This window comes from Amia ocellicauda, chromosome 3 (genome assembly GCF_036373705.1).
Source record: "Amia ocellicauda isolate fAmiCal2 chromosome 3, fAmiCal2.hap1, whole genome shotgun sequence".
In the NCBI taxonomy this organism is placed as follows: Eukaryota; Metazoa; Chordata; class Actinopteri; order Amiiformes; family Amiidae; genus Amia; species Amia ocellicauda.
Window position 1 is genome coordinate 51671333 of NC_089852.1, and position 21970 is coordinate 51693302.

General features: G+C 40.2%; 1 protein-coding gene across 1 annotated transcript in view; it reads left to right on the plus strand.

The window, feature by feature from the left end:
* The window catches only part of LOC136746974 (forkhead box protein O1-A), a 59070-nt gene that overhangs the window by 30660 nt on the left and 6440 nt on the right, over nt 1-21970 (plus strand). The window contains exon 2 of the mRNA XM_066699902.1: nt 21720-21911. Within this exon, the coding sequence (XP_066555999.1) occupies nt 21720-21911 (192 nt within the window). The remainder of the gene's footprint in view (nt 1-21719; nt 21912-21970) is intronic.

A 21970-nucleotide genomic window follows, 5' to 3' on the forward strand; every position in this document is an offset into this window, starting at 1 on the left:
GTGCCGGTCTGAGTATTTCACAATCTGCTCAGTTACTGGGATTTTCACGCACAACCATTTCTAGGGTTTACAAAGAATGGTGTGAAAAGGGAAAAACATCCAGTATGCGGCAGTCCTGTGGGCGAAAATGCCTTGTTGATGCTAGAGGTCAGAGGAGAATGGGCCGACTGATTCAAGCTGATAGAAGAGCAACTTTGACTGAAATAACCACTCGTTACAACCGAGGTATGCAGCAAAGCATTTGTGAAGCCACAACACGTACAACCTTGAGGCGGATGGGCTACAACAGCAGAAGACCCCACCGGGTACCACTCATCTCCACTACAAATAGGAAAAAGAGGCTACAATTTGCACAAGCTCGCCAAAATTGGACAGTTGAAGACTGGAAAAATGTTGCCTGGTCTGATGAGTCTCGATTTCTGTTGAGACATTCAGATGGTAGAGTCAGAATTTGGCATAAACAGAATGAGGACATGGATCCATCATGCCTTGTTACCACTGTGCAGGCTGGTGGTGGTGGTGTAATGGTGTGGGGGATGTTTTCTTGGCACACTTTAGTCCCCTTAGTGCCAATTGGGCATCGTTTAAATGCCACAGCCTACCTGAGCATTGTTTCTGACCATGTCCATCCCTTTATGACCACCATGTACCCATCCTCTGATGGCTACTTCCAGCAGGATAATGCACCATGTCACAAAGGTCGAATCATTTCAAATTGGTTTCTTGAACATGACAATGAGTTCACTGTACTAAACTGGCCCCCACAGTCACCAGATCTCAACCCAATAGAGCATCTTTGGGATGTGGTGGAACGGGAGCTTCGTGCCCTGGATGTGCATCCCACAAATCTCCATCAACTGCAAGATGCTATCCTATCAATATGGGCCAACATTTCTAAAGAATGCTTTCAGCACCTTGTTGAATCAATGCCACGTAGAATTAAGGCAGTTCTGAAGGCGAAAGGGGGTCAAACACAGTATGGTGTTCCTAATAATCCTTTAGGTGAGTGTATATATGTATATATATATATGTATATGTATATATATATATATATATATATATATATATACTCACCTAAAGGATTATTAGGAACACCATACTAATACTGTGTTTGACCCCCTTTCGCCTTCAGAACTGCCTTAATTCTACGTGGCATTGAAATGATTCGACCTTTGTGACATGGTGCATTATCCTGCTGGAAGTAGCCATCAGAGGATGGGTACATGGTGGTCATAAAGGGATGGACATGGTCAGAAACAATGCTCAGGTAGGCCGTGGCATTTAAACGATGCCCAAGAAAAAATCCCCCACACCATTACACCACCACCACCAGCCTGCACAGTGGTAACAAGGCATGATGGATCCATGTTCTCATTCTGTTTACGCCAAATTCTGACAGAAATCAAGACTCATCAGATCAGGCAACATTTTTCCAGTCTTCAACTGTCCAATTTTGGTGAGCTTGTGCAAATTGTAGCCTCTTTTTCCTATTTGTAGTGGAGATGAGTGGTACCCGGTGGGGTCTTCTGCTGTTGTAGCCCATCCGCCTCAAGGTTGTACGTGTTGTGGCTTCACAAATGCTTTGCTGCATACCTCGGTTGTAACGAGTGGTTATTTCAGTCAAAGTTGCTCTTCTATCAGCTTGAATCAGTCGGCCCATTCTCCTCTGACCTCTAGAATCAACAAGGCATTTTTGCCCACAGGACTGCCGCATACTGGATGTTTTTCCCTTTTCACACCATTCTTTGTAAACCCTAGAAATCGTTGTGCGTGAAAATCCCAGTAACTGAGCAGATTGTGAAATACTCAGACCAGCCCGTCTGGCACCAACAACCATGCCACGCTCAAAATTGCTTAAATCACCTTTCTTTCCCATTCAGACATTCAGTTTGGAGTTCAGGAGATTGTCTTGACCAGGACCACACCCCTAAATGCATTGAAGCAACTGCCATGTGATTGGTTGGTTAGATAATTGCATTAATGAGAAATTGAACAGGTGTTCCTAATAATCCTTTAGGTGAGTGTGTATATATATATATATATATAAAGGTACAAATGTGGGATTCTTATATTTTTCATATGGCAAAATTCCACACTTTTTGTATATTTAAAATATATGGGATGTATTTTGAATATATTTTAGTCTGTGATCCATATATTTATTGTATGGTGAAGTTTAAGTCTACTATATATTTTAAACATAAAATAAATCTATGGATTATAGACTAAGGCATGTTTAAAATATGTCTCATATTTTTTTAAATATACAAAAATGGGTTAGATTTTTTCCCAAGCAAAATATAAGGATCCCACATTTCTAACATATATGAAAAGTATATGTTTGTTCCGGGTCCTGCAGATCTGAAACAAGTTTCAAGAGGATGCTCCCCAAGTGTCCCTGTAATTAAAAAAACTGACGAACTAGCGGGATGCTTTACCAGCACTTGACGACCCAACAGGATGTGGTATCACACCGAGTGTGGATCTGTTATTCTTGAGTGCCCTTGACACTATAACCAACAAGATAAGCTATAGTATATAGAAGAAAGCTTAAGCTGAATTGACCAATCCACAACAGCAATGGTGAGCAGCAATACTCACCATTGATAAACTTCAGGAATTTTCTGTAGGCCAAAACAAAAAGCCCTCATATTCTTCTCAATCCTCACCATGCCACACCTTCCACCACCTTGTGACTGAGAGGATTAATGTCCTCCAGCAAGGGCCATGGCAAGGCAGTAAAGATACAGCACCACAAACACACCAGACGTCCTGTCCTAAGATAGCATACAGTTTGAACACCAGTGTTCAAACTGTATGCTATCTTAGGACAGGACGTCTGGTGTGTTTGTGGTGCTGTATCTTTACTGCCTTGCCATGGCCCTTGCTGGAGGACATTAATCCTCTCAGTCACAAGGTGGTGGAAGGTGTGGCATGGTGAGGATTGAGAAGAATATGAGGGCTTTTTGTTTTGCCTACAGAAAATTCCTGAAGTTTATCAATGGTGAGTATTGCTGCTCACCATTGCTGTTGTGGATTGGTCAATTCAGCTTAAGCTTTCTTCTATATACTATAGCTTATCTTGTTGGTTATAGTGTCAAGGGCACTCAAGAATAACAGATCCACACTCGGTGTGATACCACATCCTGTTGGGTCGTCAAGTGCTGGTAAAGCATCCCGCTAGTTCGTCAGTTTTTTTAATTACAGGGACACTTGGGGAGCATCCTCCTTGAAACTTGTTTCAGATCTGCAGGGACACACGGACCGGGGGACACAAATGGAAATTAGGCTTCAAGGCATTCAAGACAGAAAACAGGAGACACTTCTTCAGACAGAGAGGCGTCACAATCTGGAACAAACTCCCCAGCGATGTGGTTAAAGCTGACAATTTGGGAACATTCAAAAATAGACTAGATAGGATCCTTGGATCACTTAGTTATTAATGGACACCAAACGAGCATGATTGGTCGAATGGCCTCCTCGTTTGTAAACTTTCTTATGTTCTTCTGTTCTTATGTTGGAAACAACAGGAGGTCAATCTTGATCATTCAGTTAGCTATGAATCTCATCCTGCTTTTTCTGGAAGGCTCTCAGTGAGTCTGCTTTGAGAAAAATGGTGAAGTAAATTTTGCAAGACCCTTAGAATTGAATTTAACTTAATACTCTGTGCTGAATTTCTAATTTTGCCCCCAGGCTCCACATTTTGATGTTTTTAATACCTGTAGCTAATCCCTTCACTCCTAAAGTGCCTAAAGATATTCATTTACACTATAGTTGAGCCTGTTTGTTAATGACAGTCCCTTGAAACCTGGGATAAACTTTTTCAGACCTTGTTTGGCATTCAACTTTACATAATAATATTGCTTGGCTTAGTAAAAATCAATCCAGTAAAATTCCATCTGCACAAATGTCTCCTGCATTGTGACAGTGAACACCATCGATGTGGAGCCACAGGTCAAGTCCACAGGCACCTGGGTAATGGACAATTCATTCACAGGAGAAAGCCAAACATTAAATGGTTTTATGAGAGTTAAGGGTCATTAGACAAATCAATAATTTCTAATTACAAGTGCAATAATTACCATTATCCATTGATTTTGTTTTTGCATCAAACTTGTCATTTAAGTTGAGTACACACCTTCAAAGAGGCTCATAGCCCAGAGGCACATGACAGACAGCGCATCAGCCCATAAGCACCTAATCAGCACACTTCTCAAGCCACGTCTTCTTCAGCCTGTGTCTCTGAGAGTGATGTTTTTTTCTTTTTGGTGTGTGTGTTTATTGCAACGTTGCAAGCATTATCTACAGTAAAACATGTCTCTCTTTTTTTCCTTCATTCATCACTCTCTTTAAAGAAAGAGAGAAACGCGGGAAGTGGTAAGCCTATTGAAGCAGTCATTGTAAGTTAATCCGTGCGCTCAGCTGCGCAGCCTCCATCACAAAGGGCAGGTTTGCACCTCTCCTGGCCCCTGGCCAACCCCCGGGAACTGGGATTTATTTTGTTGAGACAAATCAAATATTGCTAAACACACACATAGCTAGGCCATCTCAATACAATACAATAATATGAGGTTTGGTAAAAACCTGCCTGCAGCTGTACCTCACTGAGAATTGCATTTCCTTCCTGCTTTTATAAATCTGAGCTCACTGTGATCTGCACATGACATGCACCCCTTGACATTCTACCAACCAGTCACAGTAGGATAGGTGATGTAAATCAGGAATGCAGTGTTTTGGATTACAATCTGGGTGCTTCAAGGTCCAGGGACTGCTAAGTGTCTTGCAGTGTGACAGAAGAGTTTGCCTTTAAGTACTACATTTCCACAGGCATTGTTTTCTGTGTTTGGTGAATTGTGCATCTCTCTAGCCATCGCTTGTTCATGTAACATTTGCATCACTGGGGGTATGAATTCCTGGGAGATTGAGAATCCTCGAGTGCTTTCTCAGCATCTGGACACATGCAGTTCATGACAGACAGAGATAGAGATGGAGAGGTAGGTGGTTAAGGAGACATTGATTTACTCAAGTTGTAGGACTTGTTTACCTAGGAAAGGTGATGAAAGTGCTTGTAGAACTCATCAATGGTATACTAAGGAGTCGGCGAGTTTAGGGCACCATACAGCATCCAACCTATATATGGCCTTTCTTATACAGCACTCTGTAGAATGAAGTTGCCACACTCGAGCTGGTGTGATATGAATGTGGTTTTGTGCAGATGGGTCTGTAATAGTTTAAGTCTAACTTATTGGAGCAGTGGAAAATCCCTTTTTGACTACTAAGTACACTTCTAAAAGGTCACAGGAAGCTGACTGTTTTGAAATCGTGTCCATGCCCTGGTGTTGTTAGACAGCCCTGAACAGACAGCACCTGTTCCCAGCTGTGTTCTGTCTTGTCCGGGGGGCTTGGCTCTTGGCAGTTTGCACTGCTCCATGCTTCACTTGTCACACTGTGTCACAACAGCTGCAAAGACACGCTGAGAAGTAAATATTTTCAACAGTCTGGGCAGCCGCCTGAAGAACACAGTGGATGTACTCTCAAACATGTGCTGCAGGGAACCCTATTCTGTCAAGCCAAGGGTGCTCCATTGGTTGTTTCCCAATGCCCGATCTTAAATCAGTGCTGATCACGGACCATTCTGGTATGCGACAAACCAGAAAAGAGGAGTTGACAAAGTTGTCACAGGAAGCACAAAATAAACTGTAGCATTGAAATGTCAATGGGTAATTAAGGCTCACAATTGGACAATCGTGAGAATCAAAAAATTCACCTTTTTTTTTTCTTATTTCAGTTAAATGTATAATATTAATTGCATGTTTTTTTGGAAATACCTACCATTGTTTCTAGCTCAATTTGCTCCTTGATATGTTCACTTGGACCTGCAGCAGATGGGTAGCTATGGTCTTGAAAGCTTTTAAAACCCCCCAGTACATTTGTAAGAGCCTGTGTGGATGATTTTCAGCCAAGGGCAGGTAGAAAACAGCCTGGGGTGCCATAGTTTTATAGCATTGTCTCAGGATGTCACCAGATCCAGAAAGTGGCTAAAATCTGGCTGTTTTGGGGGGCCTCATGACATCTCTGCATAAAAGGGGTAGCAAGGATTTTATTTTTATTGTGGCCACGCTTCTGGCTGTTTTTTCACTGTATTCCTTTCCAAGTGCTGAAGCGTGAAAAGCAATCGCTTGGTTTAAACCACAGGAGCAAATAGAAAAAAAGAAGAAGAAAGCAAAATTGGCAGTGATTGACTGTTTATGCTGACGCCAACTTTGAAAAAAGTGGAATCTCCCTTTTTTCCGGGCCACTAGAGAAAAGGAGATTTCTTTGCTGAAAGTGTGATGAGTAAGGTATAAGCTTGGCTGGTGCACTGGCTCACTGACCTCTTACCTTGCATTGACCTGTGATAGAAAACAACATTGAATGCATTTGGTAATGAAATAACATTTCGAACCCTGTGCAGTCAGTCTGGCCATAACGATGATGTGAGTTTGTATTGTGGAAGATAATTATCCTTACTCACTGTCATGAGAGAAGTCCTTTTGACTTTTTGCTGGTGGAGGATTCTTGAGATGGTTTGCTTTTCAGGGGTACATTGGCAGCCCCCTCTAGTCTTGAGGTAGGTGTCAGGCTTGTTGTGCTTCACCGAGTGAAAGCTGTCAGAGACTGGTTGCTGTAGCCTGAAACAGGATGCAGATGGGCTCAAATTAAAGGCATGTTGACAATGACAGGGTGGCTAGACGCGGGCCAGCTGCTCTCCTAATTTTAACCGTGTCGTCCTTACATGTGGCACTTCGCAGGAATAAACAAACTTTTGAAAAATACCACTGAGGGGGTTGTGCACCTGTTTGAGCAGGACAGCTTCCTGAATGAAGTATCTTTTGTTACAGTACAACTCTCACTTACAACACCCCAGCATAAAAATAAAAACATATATTCAGTGTCATTAAGTATTTCTCAGCTTTCCCTGTTTCTTTACCAATCCCGTTGTGTAGGTTTCGCTCTCAAAATGGCTTCCAGAACATTTGTTATGAAGTTGAGAGGACTTGGGTTTTTGCCATTATTGTTGCCCAGAAATCAGTGGAAGGAAATTATACTGGGGAAGTATTTCAGTGATTCACTCTTATATCACAGGGCTTTTGGAGAAGTATTTGTATATTTGTATTTATTTGTGTGAAATGACATATATGACATTTTTGCAGTAACAAAGAGTCACATGGAGGCAGTAGTATAACTTTTGTTTCATCAAGTGGGGGCTGTTGAGTTTATGTGTGTGGGGGGTACTTTCATAAAGTGGGGGGGATTGCGGGGAACAAGTCTCCCCTTTCCCCCCCCTAAAACTATACCTATGCACAGAGGACATATCATGCACTATGGTATACTACAGTGTGTATTTTGGTTAAAAGATTCTGCATTCAGGGCATTTCTATTTTCCCGGTTAGGGCCCTTAAGCCAGGGTGCCTGCTTGCTTAATTGACTTTTCTTCTAATAAAACAATGGCTATACTTAAGTCTTTGAAACACACTGCATTTTCTGGTGTTGTAAAATGTCAGGGATCTTACAGGGTGTTAATTCTTTTTTTATTAATTGTTTTTATTTCCCCTGATAAACATACACTTCAGTCTTAATGATGTATTTAAAGCCTGGGCTATTCAGAATGGGATGAGGGTCCCATTTGCGGAATAACATTTGGAATAGCCATATACTTTTAGTCAATGCTTCTATACACAGGCTCCTTTTCAGACTTAAACATCAATCTAAAATATCATAATGTAAGCATGGAATGGGGTATGGTAAATAAATAATTATATATATATATATATATATATATATATATATATATATATATATATTCAAGAGGGATTGAATGCTAGGGAGTAGGGACACATTTTACCAATTTGTGTTTTGGACTCACCTGTGCATCTTAGTCATTGCATTTGTTTAAGGTACCAGACACATACTTTCAAGACCGGATGGAGCAGTTTGAAGATGTCAAAACAGTTTGCAGGTGTCACCGAACATCATCTCATTAATTGCAGTACAGCAAATTGGGAGGTGTTTTTATTAAGTTCAACCAGAATGACTCACTAGAAGATTAAACCCTTTTGCAGGGAAAGGCATCTTCTTTTTTCTTCTCTCTTAGTTCAGTTATTACAAAGCTAGTTTCAGTTTTAAACCTCTATCTCTTTGAATCCTATGGCGGGGAGGGCAGAGAGCGTGGTAGGGGAATTTCTGATACTGTAGATAAGAACTGTGACTCCATTGTTCTTTTTGAACACTCCTCTCCTTATAGCTTGCCTTCAGTTTCACACATGAGGCCTTGGCCGGAAAATGATGTATTTCTCTTTCATAAATTGTTAACGAAAAAAGGGAGAGAGCATCAGAAGCAACTTGTATGAACACATATATTGCTTAGCCTACTTCTTATATAATTTTCTTCTTTGTGCCAGTGGGCTTCTACTTTGACCTGGAGCACCCCAATCTAGTCATTCTTATAGGTAAACCCCTGAATCCCTCATTTCTAAAGACTGGGGACACGTCTCAATTTTGTATCTTTTAGGCAGTTCATTCATTCAGTCATTGAGGGCTAATGCGTAGTCATGTTTGTTCCAAATTATGTATAAATTAATTTAGCAAACTACATTGTTTTCATCATTCAGAATGAAAAGTTTCCTTGTCTTTATAAATCAGTGTTTTAATGGAGGCCTATCAAACCTTGCTTTTGGGAACCTGAGTGAGGCTCCCTAGGGTCAAGGTTGCAGGCCTCATCATTGTGCTTCATCTTACATGTGTGGTTAAACCACTGTACACGATGGAACTTTCTGTAGAATGCAATTCTTTAGTTGAATAATGAGTCTCGTTGGATGCAGCCCTCAGCCAATTAAAAGCATATAAAGAATAATAATTTAAGAGCGAGTGCTCTATAGTGAGACAAAACTGACCAGATCTTGAGTTACACCCGCTCCTCTCTCTGTCCCTCCTTTCCCTTTGCTCCTTTCAGTCCGACTGCTCTTAGGCACCACAGCCCAGCAGCGAGTGAAAATAGCGAACAGTACAGCCTTTGAGCGCCCAGAAAGGAAGCAGGTATGAAACGGCACAGTGTGTTCTTGGCTGTGGGCTTGTCGCCTGATCGCATGACGGCTGCCTGCCCAGGTCACACACACTTGGGCCTGTCACTCACTTGATGGAGCTGTTGGAGAAATGGGGAAATCGCAGTAGCTGGAGGTGCACGCTCAAATTTATGCACTGCACTGAGTCTGTAAAATAGTAGAGTAAAATACAGCAATAGCTGCAATGAGCCAGGTAGAAGCAAGGTGGATTGGGAATTACATCAGCTTGTTAGAAAACCCCTTGCATTGAAACCAAAAACTTTATTTATTGTATTTTATTTGTATCGACTTTCAGGTTTTCAAGCTGGAATGTACATTGGAAAAGAGTTTTTCATGCGGTTGCTCTGCTCTGTCCCCCCAAAAAAAAAGATTTTACATGCATCTGTCCAAGAGTGAATTTCTGCACTAGGTATCATAATAACACTGGGGGGGTGCAGTGTGAGATAGGGGAGAGAGGAGTGTCAGGTGGTGGTGGTGGAGAGAGTGTCTCAGTGGGTTAGGCTGTTTGTGGGCTAGGCCTGTTTCATTACAGCCAGCTCCGCTAAACAAGTCCTCACTTGCAGTGCAAGACTTTTATTAATGCTGTCAGCTGAAAGGGAATAGTGAGATCTCCGCTGCAGGCAAAGGCAGATACCAGACTATGAACACGTCATGTCTGAGAGTGATCTGCTGCCGCTGTTTGTGTGGAATCTAGGGGGTTCGTCACACAAACCCGTTGACCCAGTCTCGCTGGAATCACACGCAGTCAGTGTGTGGAGCAGATGGGCTGTGGTGTGTAGACTGTCTCTTTGTTTGACACCCAGGGGGCCTCAGCCCTGGCCTAGTGAGACACTGCAGCCTGTTCACTAGACTCCTAACCTGTGCATTAGCTGTCATTTCAAATTAGTATATATTACAAAAAGAAAAAATATATACAACATTTAAATATGCTGTGTTTTCAAAATTACAAGTGCCTGTTTAGATTTCAATGTAGTGTTTATGTATTTATTTTTAATTTATTTTATTGATTATTTCATTACACACTGTATAAAGCTACAGCACCTTTTTTACATGTGCATTCAAGTGTAATTCAGGTTCTTTCTTTCAGTTTGTGTGGAGGTGAATCACTACCTTGATTTAAAAAAATAAAGAAACGGGTTTTCTCTGCTGGCAGTCCTGCTGTAGTGATTCCCACACTCAGAATATTTAATGGTCTGTTGACATTTTTATTCTACCTAGAGCGGTCTCTTCTGTGCTGTGAAGTGAGCTGTTGAAAACGGGCCCCCCTCTGCTTATTAACAGGTCCGAGGTGGCTAGTACTAAGTCCGGCACGGGTTCAATTTTGGCCCTACTGTAAACGCTGCAGCTGCTTCATGCCTTGGTAGACATTTTTCCCTTCATGACTTTCCTGCCTTACAGGAACAAGGTACTATTTTGTGAGGTATCCACTTTCATGTGGCCAGCAACTCATATTATATACATGCTGTAGACTTTGTGGCTGTTGAGTTAGCATCATTGCCACCTCTGTCCTATAAGCACTAGGAATCTCACTATCCATGGAGCTTACAAACCAACGAGTGGGATTCAGTATGCCATTACCTCCAAAATATATTTTACTTTATTAATAATAACAACAACAATTATATAATAATAATAATATATAATTATATATATATATATATATATATATATATATATATATATATATATATATATATATATATATATATATATATATATATTGGTCTTAAGAAAAAAGGATTTATATTTATTAAACAAAGATGGAAATAAATTTCTCCATAAGACCGACTCATTCATTATTTACCACCTTTTTTTTGGTTGTGGCATTTTCTCATGATAAAAAAATGATGGCTTTGACATTTTCTAGTGAGTCGTAAGCAAGATTTTTTGTTTGTGTGGTTGTTTTTTACTTACTGTTGGGCATAGTACACAGATTCTAACAATATAGATGTTTGGTTTCTTTTTGAAAAACAAAGGAATAACTAAAGTGCATCAGTGCACCAAAAGCAAGTTTTAAGCTAATGTGAAATTTGTAGATGCAGCTACAACCTCAAGAGCTCAGAATCGTGTTTTGTTTTCCTCAAACTGGCCATTACTTTTTAACACGCCTCCTCCCTCAAATAATAATTTGATTTTTTTTCCTGTCTGGACCTGACCACAGAGCAATTTCCCATCACTTTAGTGTTGCTGTCATCTTGTTCCCAGTACCAGATGTTGTTCTCCTTTACCCATTTTTTCTTTCAACCTGTTATGTGTAGAAATGTTGGAAATAGTTGTGAGCATACTGACCTTTGGGCATTTTGTTATTCCAACTGCTCCTTTATTATCTCGTAGTGATCTGCTACAATCCACAAATTAGATCATTTTGGACCAAACCTGTTTTGACTAGTTAAAAAACAAACAAACAGATCCTTCATTTTAAAATGAGATCTGCCCAAAACAGTAGTGTCACTCATGCCTGGGTTCTCACTCCCCTATTTCATGAGGAAACCACATTCCCCGCTCTTCCATGGTATCATATTCTGCTGAAGGCATTAGCTTTTCAAGAGAATGTAAAAAAAATCCAAATAAAAGCAAAATAAATTGGTAAACTTTTTGACTCCATTACCAGCTCTGTGTACTGTTGGTTTCTGATACAGTGACTAGGTTTTTAATGTATGGATGAGGCATATGTTGTTGTTTTTTTATTATATTTTATTTGAGTCCTTAACAACAACGAAGGCCTGTCAGTGTGCCCGGGCAGCCAGGGAAGTCTGTGCCAGAGTCTTTCCACACAGCATGAGGAGTCCTGCCATAGTATTTCTTTTGTACTTTTAAAATTGTATTCTAAGATTAGGCCTATTATTTTTTATGGAAGTGTTTATCTATTCATTTCTTTTTCATTTCTCATTTTATTGATCTTCAGTTTGCAAGCTTTATAGAATACATAATCTCTCTAAGACTGGCCCTAGACTTTAATTAATTGTAAGCTAGCCTATTTGGAGCTTAACTTAAATGCAATCCATATTTAACTGGAAATAACAACTTTGTCTTCAGGAATTATATGTGTGGTTTATATTTACTGGATGAGCACAAGCAGGGGAAGTTTAAGCTTTAACCTCTTCTCCTGTGCTGGGAAATTCCCTGATTTGCACCAATGTACATTTTGCTTTGATTTCTGTTTCTACCCAAGAGAGCCTACCTTTTAGTTCAGCAAGGGTCAGAACCACTTGGAAAAGTCTACATTCACAGTTCCCATTTTATTAATTGTTATCATGGTTGGTAAGTATCCTCAAAGCATCCATCTCTTTATCTGGTCTGTGCTGTCCCCAGCCACCCATATTGGAAAAGAATGCATACCCATCAATCCTCCACCCTCTTTATGTCTGTAAGGTGCTGAACTGTGGGTGTTGTTTTTGTGTCTCATAACATTGATTGCTATTGGTGAAGACCCCTCTTACTTTAAAACCCATGAAGGCCTCAAAACCAAACTTACCTGTGGGCTTTCCATACCAATATCAATCAGTGTATTACCAAGTACAGTGCTCTGTTTATAGAAAGCCAGCCCTTAGCATGGTAAAGGGAGAAGTTGTTTGCATTGTGCAAGACTGCTAAGACTCCTGTCAATCCAGGGTTTTGCCCTTCCTTTGGCAGGAGGGCCACTTCCTCCCTCTCTCCTGGTTGCTTCCTCTGGGAAGCCTCTCGGAGCCCTCACCCTGAAGGAAGTCTGTGTGTATGTGTTCTTTTTCTTTTTTAATTAGAGGCTTTTCAGAAACAAAAGACTTTCTTTCCGTTCCTCTTTTTTTTCTTGCTGTCTTCATCTAAGGAACACTTTTTCCAGTATTGTTTTGTTTTGTACATTTAAACCTCTCTTGCCCCCACCTCCCCATGTGCAACAGTTGGTGACAACAAGAAGGAATTCACACTTCCCATAGCAGCTTTGAAGCTCTTAATGACTTTTCCTTTTTTTTTTTTTTTTAAGGCTTTGTATTTTTCTTTGATGTATGTACATATATTTTTAATTTATTTTGACAGCACTATCTTTCACATTTCTCCTTCAGTCTAGTCATTTACAGACCAATTGTACATAAATGAATTGAGTAATCATAAATCTTTTTTTAAGCATTGGGATTGGAACTGCAATTTTGTTTGCATCCACCTTTAATAAGTGTCCCAGACAACTGACAGAAGCGGACAGACAGTATTTAACACTCAGTATTTCCCCAGTTGGTGTTATCCTTCATTTCTTAGGACTGCAAGGGTGAAATACATGAAAATACAGAACAAAACCAAAAATAGGCCACTTCTAACTGTGTTTTTTCTATATTATGGAGACTGTGTGGAGGGATTGTGAGTGCTGAACAGGTCAAAACCATATGCAGTTTTAGAGCTGTGAGTGTTTGGGGTTTATAGGTGGCAGAGATCTACAAATATTTCATAATGAATAATTACATTCTCATCCCAATCTTTTAGTTTTTCTCCCTTTTTATGAAGTGCCAGATATTTTTCTCAATATCTATTGGCATCTCTCACACATATGAAATGGCAGCACTGTGGAGTATTGGTTAGGACTCTGGACTCATAACTGGAGGGTTGTGGGTTTGAATCCCGGGTGGAGTAGTGCTGTTGTACCCCTGAGCAAGGTACTTCACTTAGATTGCTCCAGTAAAATGCCCAGCTGTATAAATGGGTACAAATGTAAGTTGCCCTGGATAAGAGCGTCAGCTAAATGACAATAATAATAATATGAATAATATGAAGACTATACAACAACAAACAAAATAAACAGTGCTCTTTGTGTAAAGTTTAACCAACCTCCTCCTTTACCGATAAATGGGGGTCTTCAGGTGTATTTATGCTGTGTTTTCTATTGCAGTATATATGAGATAATTACAATCTATAATGACAGCTTCACAAAGAAAAAAAAAGTTATATTGAGGGAAATAGAAGTGCATTACAATTAATCCTGTACTTCCCTTAACTGGAATTCCGTTCAAAATAGAAGAAAACCAAGAAAAACTGTTCTGAGTATCATCCGAGGATTATTGACTGGATAGCTTTCCCCTTTCATGTGACATGTGACTGCCTCCTGTCCCAAATGATCCAGAGGTGAGACAAGGGCAGGATATTGAAGCTGGTTGAAGGGGTTGATGTGCACGAGCAGGTCCGCTGTGTGATGACAGGAGTCTCCCATAAACACACACAGACACACACACCCTAGCTCTGTGCCAATGTGGTGTAGTGGCTCTATCTCTGGCAGCTCCAGGGCGGATGACACCACACTGCCACCCGGGCCAAGGGAGTGTTCGACTTGCTGGGACTTTGCACACCAGATGTGGGGAAGTGAGTCACAGTTAGGGGCTCTTACTCACTCTGCCCAGCTGACCGCCCCTAATTAGGCCTGTGTTTGTGCAGGAAATAGTGAAGCCCCTTGGTGTGCGAATTGGAGACGGTTTTACTGTTTCTCTCTCTCTCTCTAACTTTTTTTCAATACTGCAAGAGCAAGGAAACTTTTAAAGTGATTCCTTCCTAGGAGAAAGAGAGCGAGACAGAGTGAGATGGTAATAAAAGGAGGACATCCACTTTTGGGTGCAGATGTCAAAAACAAGCAAACTATTTGCTATTTATTCTGTTTGCAGATTCTGTCATCCCAGAAGCCAGTAAGCAGTTTTATTGGTATGTTACGAAGTTTCAGTTTTCACAAGGAGAGGGGAAAATGCCTGAAGCCACATACATATGATGTCGGATTGAGATTTTCTCAAGAGAAGGGTGGGGGGTGAGGACTGTTACCCCTCTTTTAGGGAATTTTAAAAACACACCTCTGATTTTGGTGTGAATTAATCAATATTGTTTAGAGCAAAATTTATTTGCAAGCATGGACTGATGCTGTGCCTATAAATAATGGATCAGAAAGCATTTTTTTCATAAAACAGCAAACTAACCCTTCTTATGGTACCCTGGCTGTAGTCTGTTTCCGTCTATACTGTTCATTTTGTTTTGCATCCCTTGTGTTGGGCATGGGGTGGTTAGAAGTTTTCAAAGGCTTTGAGATCATATTTATTTTTAATCAAGTAACAAACTGAACGCGTGTAACATGCTTTGCTGGAATACTATTTTAATGAAAACCAAATACAAATCTATTTCTATTATAGTATTTTGTGAATTTCATTTAAAACTATTTCAAATAAACACAACGCTAAAACAATAATGAGTGCCTTACTTAACGAGTTTTGTAAGTATAAAAAAGTATATTTTTATATTGTGCTGCATGCCAGATTGTATCTTTCATTACGTACTTAGATATCATGCATGCTTTTTCAGTGTGCATTTTTGTATTGTGCTCTACAGCTTTTGTTCATTGCTAACAAGTGACAAATATTCTGCCCTTTAAAAATCTGAAGAAAATTCTATACTGGAGTAGCACTTAGACATTAGACATTAGGTGAGGTTTTGTGTCGATTTTCTGAATAAAATCTGTGCATTGCCCATTTTCTTAGCCTTTATTAAGCGTGCAGAGACTGCACCCATTGTTACACAGACAGCAGGATTTTCATCTTGCAGGCTGTACAGAGACTACAGGCTAGATAAAGATTTCCCACACAGAACAAGCTTCTAATGAAAAGGCATAGCTTTCGTAGTGTCTGTGACTCTCAGACAGCTCTGCGATGCACTGTGTTTTTCAACCCCACTGCCTGCCAAACACAATCTGCTTGTTTATGTACATCTGGACCCTAAAATGCCAGCATTAGCCTCTTAATGAAAGCATGATGGGTGGGATGGCATTAGCTGCAAATGTTGTGGTTGCTGTAGCTACAGGATATGTACAGAGAGGAGGTAGGAGGCAAAAATTGGAGAAATTGATCAGAAAAAATATTGATTTAATATACTATAAATTCTATATACTGAAAGCTAATTTGCAGTAAGTGCTTGTCAGTCTCCCAAAGGCATATTATATGTAGTACCTGGGGGATAGTTGAGTTCCCTTTTACATATAGATGTTAAGTAGAGTAAATTATCCTTGAGTATAGTGGGCCTGTTCTCAGTTTTACACTAGAAGACACCTAGACACCATATTTCAAAGTCCTTTATTCACTCATCTAGCACTGAGTGGCTCTAAAAGTCCTTATCTGCCTATGTCATATTCAGTTAAACTATTAAGAAAGATAACGTAATTAATAGTGAAACTGCAAAGGCTAGAGTGGATGAGGGTTTTTAGCCCATCAACTGCTGTAACTGTTTCTTTGCAGTAGCTATGCAGTTAATGGTAATGATCCAATTAGGATCATTTATTAATTAGGAAGCTAACTGATAGACTTCATAATAGGCCTTATGAAAACATTTTTAGAATCAAATAGCAGAATTAGCCAGGATAATATTAAATGTGAAATTAGTCAAGATATATTAGGCTACAGTAGGGCAAAGTAGGTGTGCAGTAAAATCCCCTCCCAACAGGAAAACATTGTCTTAGTACACTCAGACATGCAGATTGGTGACTTAGTAGTCAGTAGTAAAGATTAAGAGAAAGACTGCAGAGTGTAGCCTGCTAGCCCTCTTCTGTGGAACTTATTGAGGTTTCTCTGTTTTGGGGGAAATTGAAAAAATACTGGAGCCACAGCATGTATTTTTCATTTTTGATTTCAACAACTTGTGTGGAGGAGTTACACATGACAGAGAGGCAGAGTCTAGTGATCATTGTTGTTTTTGTTAAAGTATTTTGGAGGGAAATTACTGGCTTGAGGCGTTATGTTGCCATGACGGTCTGAACGGAAACATGGTATAGAATGGTATAGAAATGTGTATATATATTTTGTCTTCTGTTTCTGTTTGATTGAAGGAGGAAAATATTTCCACCGCAGCTCCTCCAAGCGACGTAGCGTTGGTGTGCTTTTTTTCTTTCTCTTCGACAGGGTCTTTTGATGCTGAGGGTTTGGGTGGATCACTCTTGGGGTGGAAAGGGTAGCAAAGGTGAAAGAGGGTGTTCAACAGGAAGTGAGTGATTGAATGTTATTCAGAGAGGCATTATAGTAACTGATGGCTGTACCCAAGAAAATCAGAGAAAAAAAACTAAACACACACACAAAAACAGCCACACCTTACCACAGCAGATTTAAAGAAAAGAGGGTGTTGCCCTGTAACTGTCTGGGGGACTTTCTAGTAAGCCCAGTAGAAAATCTTTCCTGTCGACAACTTGCTTGTTTTTGTTCCGCAGTCTGCTTGTGTGAGTTCAAACTGTTATGTAAGGGTGAGCACAAACTCATCCACCCTGACTACAGTAATACGGGCACAGACTGTGTGGTACTACCACCTATTTTTGAGTTGTCTGCAGTCTCATCCTTGTGCTTTGAAGAGAAATTAGACCTGTGAATATGGTAATAGTGACAAGGGTTTGGCTTGAAAAAAGGTCTTGTACACCACCCCCCACCCCCTCACCCATTTTCTTAATTTATCATTTGAAGATAAATCTTTCCATGGTGACACATTTTGTACTGATTCATAGATACTGTATGTTAAAAACAGTCTGCACATTTGTCTAATACATCCCTCATACTTGGAGCCAGCAGAGATTGCAGTGTTTTAAGTGCTAGTCAGTGACGATGTGTGCGCAGCGGAAATGAATGCAGTCTTGCTGAGTTGCACTTTTATTTCGGCTCACATCTGGTAGCAGTGAAGGACAGCAGAATTTGCCTGCTCCCACCACCCCCCCTTGGTTGTTCAGGCGAAACTAGGGATGAAGTTCAATCACTGTTTTTCAGACATGCATAGACAGCGAGGCATTGGCTGACGTCAATCACGTTGTGAATGAAATGCCCATTGAAGGAATCCAGATTCCTCAAGAATGCTGTGAAATTCAGTTCTGAGATTTCAATCTGACATTTGCAGAGCATTTGTGGCAAGAGTCAGCAAAGGACTGTTGAAATCTCCAGATCAGCAGAACCCCTCCGTATCATGTCGGACAAACCAGAGACAGGCCTGTGTGACCATGATGACTTACCAATCTTGAATTGTGCCCCTCGTGCTTACCAATTATACAGGGTCCAGCTAGTAATAGATCACAATTATTATATTAATTACAAGCTGATTATATTATTTTCTTTTTAGTTACGCACAAATTACTGTAGTAAAACTTAGAAAAAGTTTTTCTCTTCAGTTGGTAATTCAAAACCCAGTAACTGTCCATAACTTATGAACTGACAGTTTACTGGTTTTTGTTCCCCTAATGGAATGTACTGCTCTAATGAGGTGAAGACCCCTGCAAATTAAATATATTCTGAAAATACAAGGCCCAGGTGGAATAACTTTCTCCCTTTTGTAATGGAGCATGTCAGAAAGACTCCCAAAGCACATCAACCTGCCAGTTATCCAAAATTTGAACGTATTCCAAATACTTTAATCTAAACACCTGTATCTAGGCCTAGAGTTAAAGTATTTTCGCAAAAGTAAAATTCCCCGTTAAAGCCCCCCCCCCCCAAGAAAAAACAACAATATTTTCAAATCTGTTTGTAACCAAAAGTTATCACTCTTAACGCAGAAACTAATTCTTACGGTTCCAAAAAGCGAACAAAGAAAATGTAGAGTCCATGTTATTCCTTACATTTGTGTGGACACAAATTCCAAATACATAAATACCAGACTTCTCAAGGTCGCTTCCAACTAGAAAAAAATCAAGGAGATTCAAAAACAATAATTGAACCCACCCCACCACCCCCCAAAAAACATAAGAAGCCAGCACTTCTGTTTTTGCAGATCAAATGCTTTAGTCGTGTCTGGCGGATTGTTGCTGTAGATTTTCGGTGTGGGCAATGCCCCCTTCTGGAGTTCACAAGATCAGGGCATGGCGAGTTCTGAGCTGGCCTGTGAGAACTGGAGTAAACAGGAGGTTCATTGTCTGTCCTGGAATATCCTGTGGATGCGGGCTTCTCCTGCCAAGGCATTCCTCAGGCCTTCTACTGGGCAGCAGGAAACTTGCAGGAGAAAAAAAAAAAAAACGTGTGTCTGTCTGTTACCACGCAGCGCTTGTCTGTACCAGGCCAGAAAAACCTCTCTCTGAACCAGCGATTTTCTCTGACAAGCTCTGACCGCCTGCTGGCCTGGGCTGTTGTTGTCTTGGCACCACTCCGATGCACTGTAGTGGAAATTAGATGTTTACACATGTGACTAAGTGTGCAGCATTGTGTGGAATGAGCAAGAGAGGGCCGAGCGGGCGACAATTAGAGGCATTGCTTAAAAACCAAAAAAAAGAAAGAGAACAAAAAAGGGAAAAACAACACCTCACAACCACAATACTATTATGACCAGTTGAAAAACCAACCCCCCCTCCCCATTCTGCGGCCAAGAGAATGTTTGCCAATGTGTGTTTGAAAAAAAAGCTTTGTAAACAAAATAAGCAGCAGGGGAGGTGTGTATACATACAACGTGTGTTTTTGTGTAATTTTACTTTGGAACTCGTAAACCAGACAGATTATTTTTTCCAAGTTATTAACCTGAAATGCCACTTGCTTGAGTGTACCGCCCCCACCTTCCTCCCCCCACAGTGTGTGAAAAACAGGAATTTATGTAACAAGCTCCACAGACCTTTTCCTGTTAGGGAAAATTGGGTTTTATTGTTGGCAGCATACAGAGACGGCACTCGATCAATGTGGATGACCTTAAGCGCCCTCCTCTTGGGGAAATTCAGATCATTTTGAAAATAGAAGTAGAGGAGGAGTAGAATGGAATCACTACCTTTTAAAGTTAATGTGGGAACTTGGTTTTTGATGTTCTTGTATTAGAAAACTACAATGAAACTGTGTGCTTGAATGAACACTAATCTGTTGTCTAGTGTTTGTATGTATATACAGCTCTGGAAGAAATGAAGAGACCACTTAACATTGATTTCTGAACTTGGAGTGGTCTCTTAATTTTTTCTGTTTATGATATAGCCTATGATATATGATACATTTGAGAGGTATTCGAGAAGTATTCGATTGAAAAATAATACATTATTTTTTAAGTACACAAAGAGTTTTAATGATTTTAAAGAACTTGTTTCCTCAGGCAAAGTAGAAATATATAGGTTACATATTTAATTTAAGGTTCCACTTAAATTATGTCCCAACAGAATCTGGAATAATTTACAAAAGCTTTAAGTGTCAGTTATTGGACCACAATTTATTATCCCCCAGTAAATGCAGAAATAAGAAAATGGTAGCAGCAGCTTTTTCATTTCAACAAATCCATCAAATCCACAATGAAAGGGACATGTGAAAGATACAGGTAGCTAAATGGAATGGGCCAGGTGGCTGGTGCGGTTTAAAGATGCCAAAACAGAGCCATCTTTGAGATTTCTGAAATGGGCCTTAAAATAAAAATATCCCAAAGATAATTGTAGTTGCAGCTTTTGTGTCTTTCTTGCAATAGGAAGATGGCATCATTTAAGTGTAGGTACAATGGTTTACAAAAAGCACAGGGAAAGCGTCAACTACTGTGACGTTTTCTACTCTAAATACAGTACAGGCACTTAGCGGAGTATAAATTCAGGTAGCACTGCAATGTCACTAGATTGGGTGTTTTCCAGGCAGGGTCCCTGCCACGTTTACACCTCACTGTGCTAGAGTGCCATTCAGCAGGCAGTTAAGAGCCTCCGGCCTTCACAGTGTACTCGTGGGATTATACACAACTGTTAGCATTTAGTTCTATAATGATGTGTGGTTATACAGGATTAGTACCCAGCTGCTGTAAAGAGTATTGTACTTTAATGTGCAGACCCTGGTTTTGGGATTATTATTTTTTTTAAGATTTTTGTTAGACCTGAGTCAAGCCAGCTTTTGTGCAATTATATGTGTGTGTATGTATATATATATATATATATGTATATGTGTGTGTGTGTGTGTATATACATATATTTGTTATTATTATTTGAAATAAAAGTGTTCCTCTTATGGTGTGCACATCTATTTTCCAATAGATGTGCACACCATAAGATGAACACTTTTATTTCAAATAAATTGCTATATGTCTATATAGACAGAGAAATGGGTAGATATTTCTGTTCCTGTGCTGAATTTAAAATGTCTTTGAAAAAACACAAGCTCTATCTGGTCTGGAGTCATGGTACTTTTACTTTTAGTACAATTAACTATATGCTTCCCACTGACTTTACACTTTCTTGACAACAATATACAATCCTGCAGTGCTGACACACCACTGACCTTTTAAGGGGAGCTCACACAAACACAGCAGGATTTGATCACCAGATCTCTATGCTGGGGGGAGAGGGCTCCTTGTAATGGTCAGTGTATTTTAAAAACAACCATCGCCCAATGGAGGGAGAGAATGAATATTGGCCATTCAAAAACAACTCTTCTCGCTGTGTTTTAAAAGGACATGGTATTCAGCCACAGAACTGGAACATGGATTCACATTAAATAGAAGCTTCTGTATATCTTCCACTTTATGGTGCTGGATATGTTACCTTTCATGGAGAAAAACTTCACCTATGCACATGTTGAGTTAAAACAGTACCATTTAAATGTACTTTTGTTTCATCAGTGTCACTTTAAATGGGTGTGTGTCTCATAAAGTCTGAAATGAATGGCATCTTCTCTTCATCCCTGGATTCAACCACCTTCTCATCTCTTTCTCTCCTCTCTGTGTTTTCAGAACTCCATCAGACACAACCTTTCCCTGCATAGCCGCTTTGTGCGTGTGCAGAATGAGGGCACCGGGAAGAGCTCATGGTGGATGCTAAACCCAGAGGGGGGTAAGAGCGGCAAGTCCCCCCGGCGCAGGGCCGCGTCTATGGACAACAACAGCAAGTTTGCCAAGAGCCGCGGTCGCGCAGCCAAGAAAAAAGTATGTTTACATTTACTCCATTACCGGGATTTGTGTCTGCAGGTCACAGACTGAGTTAG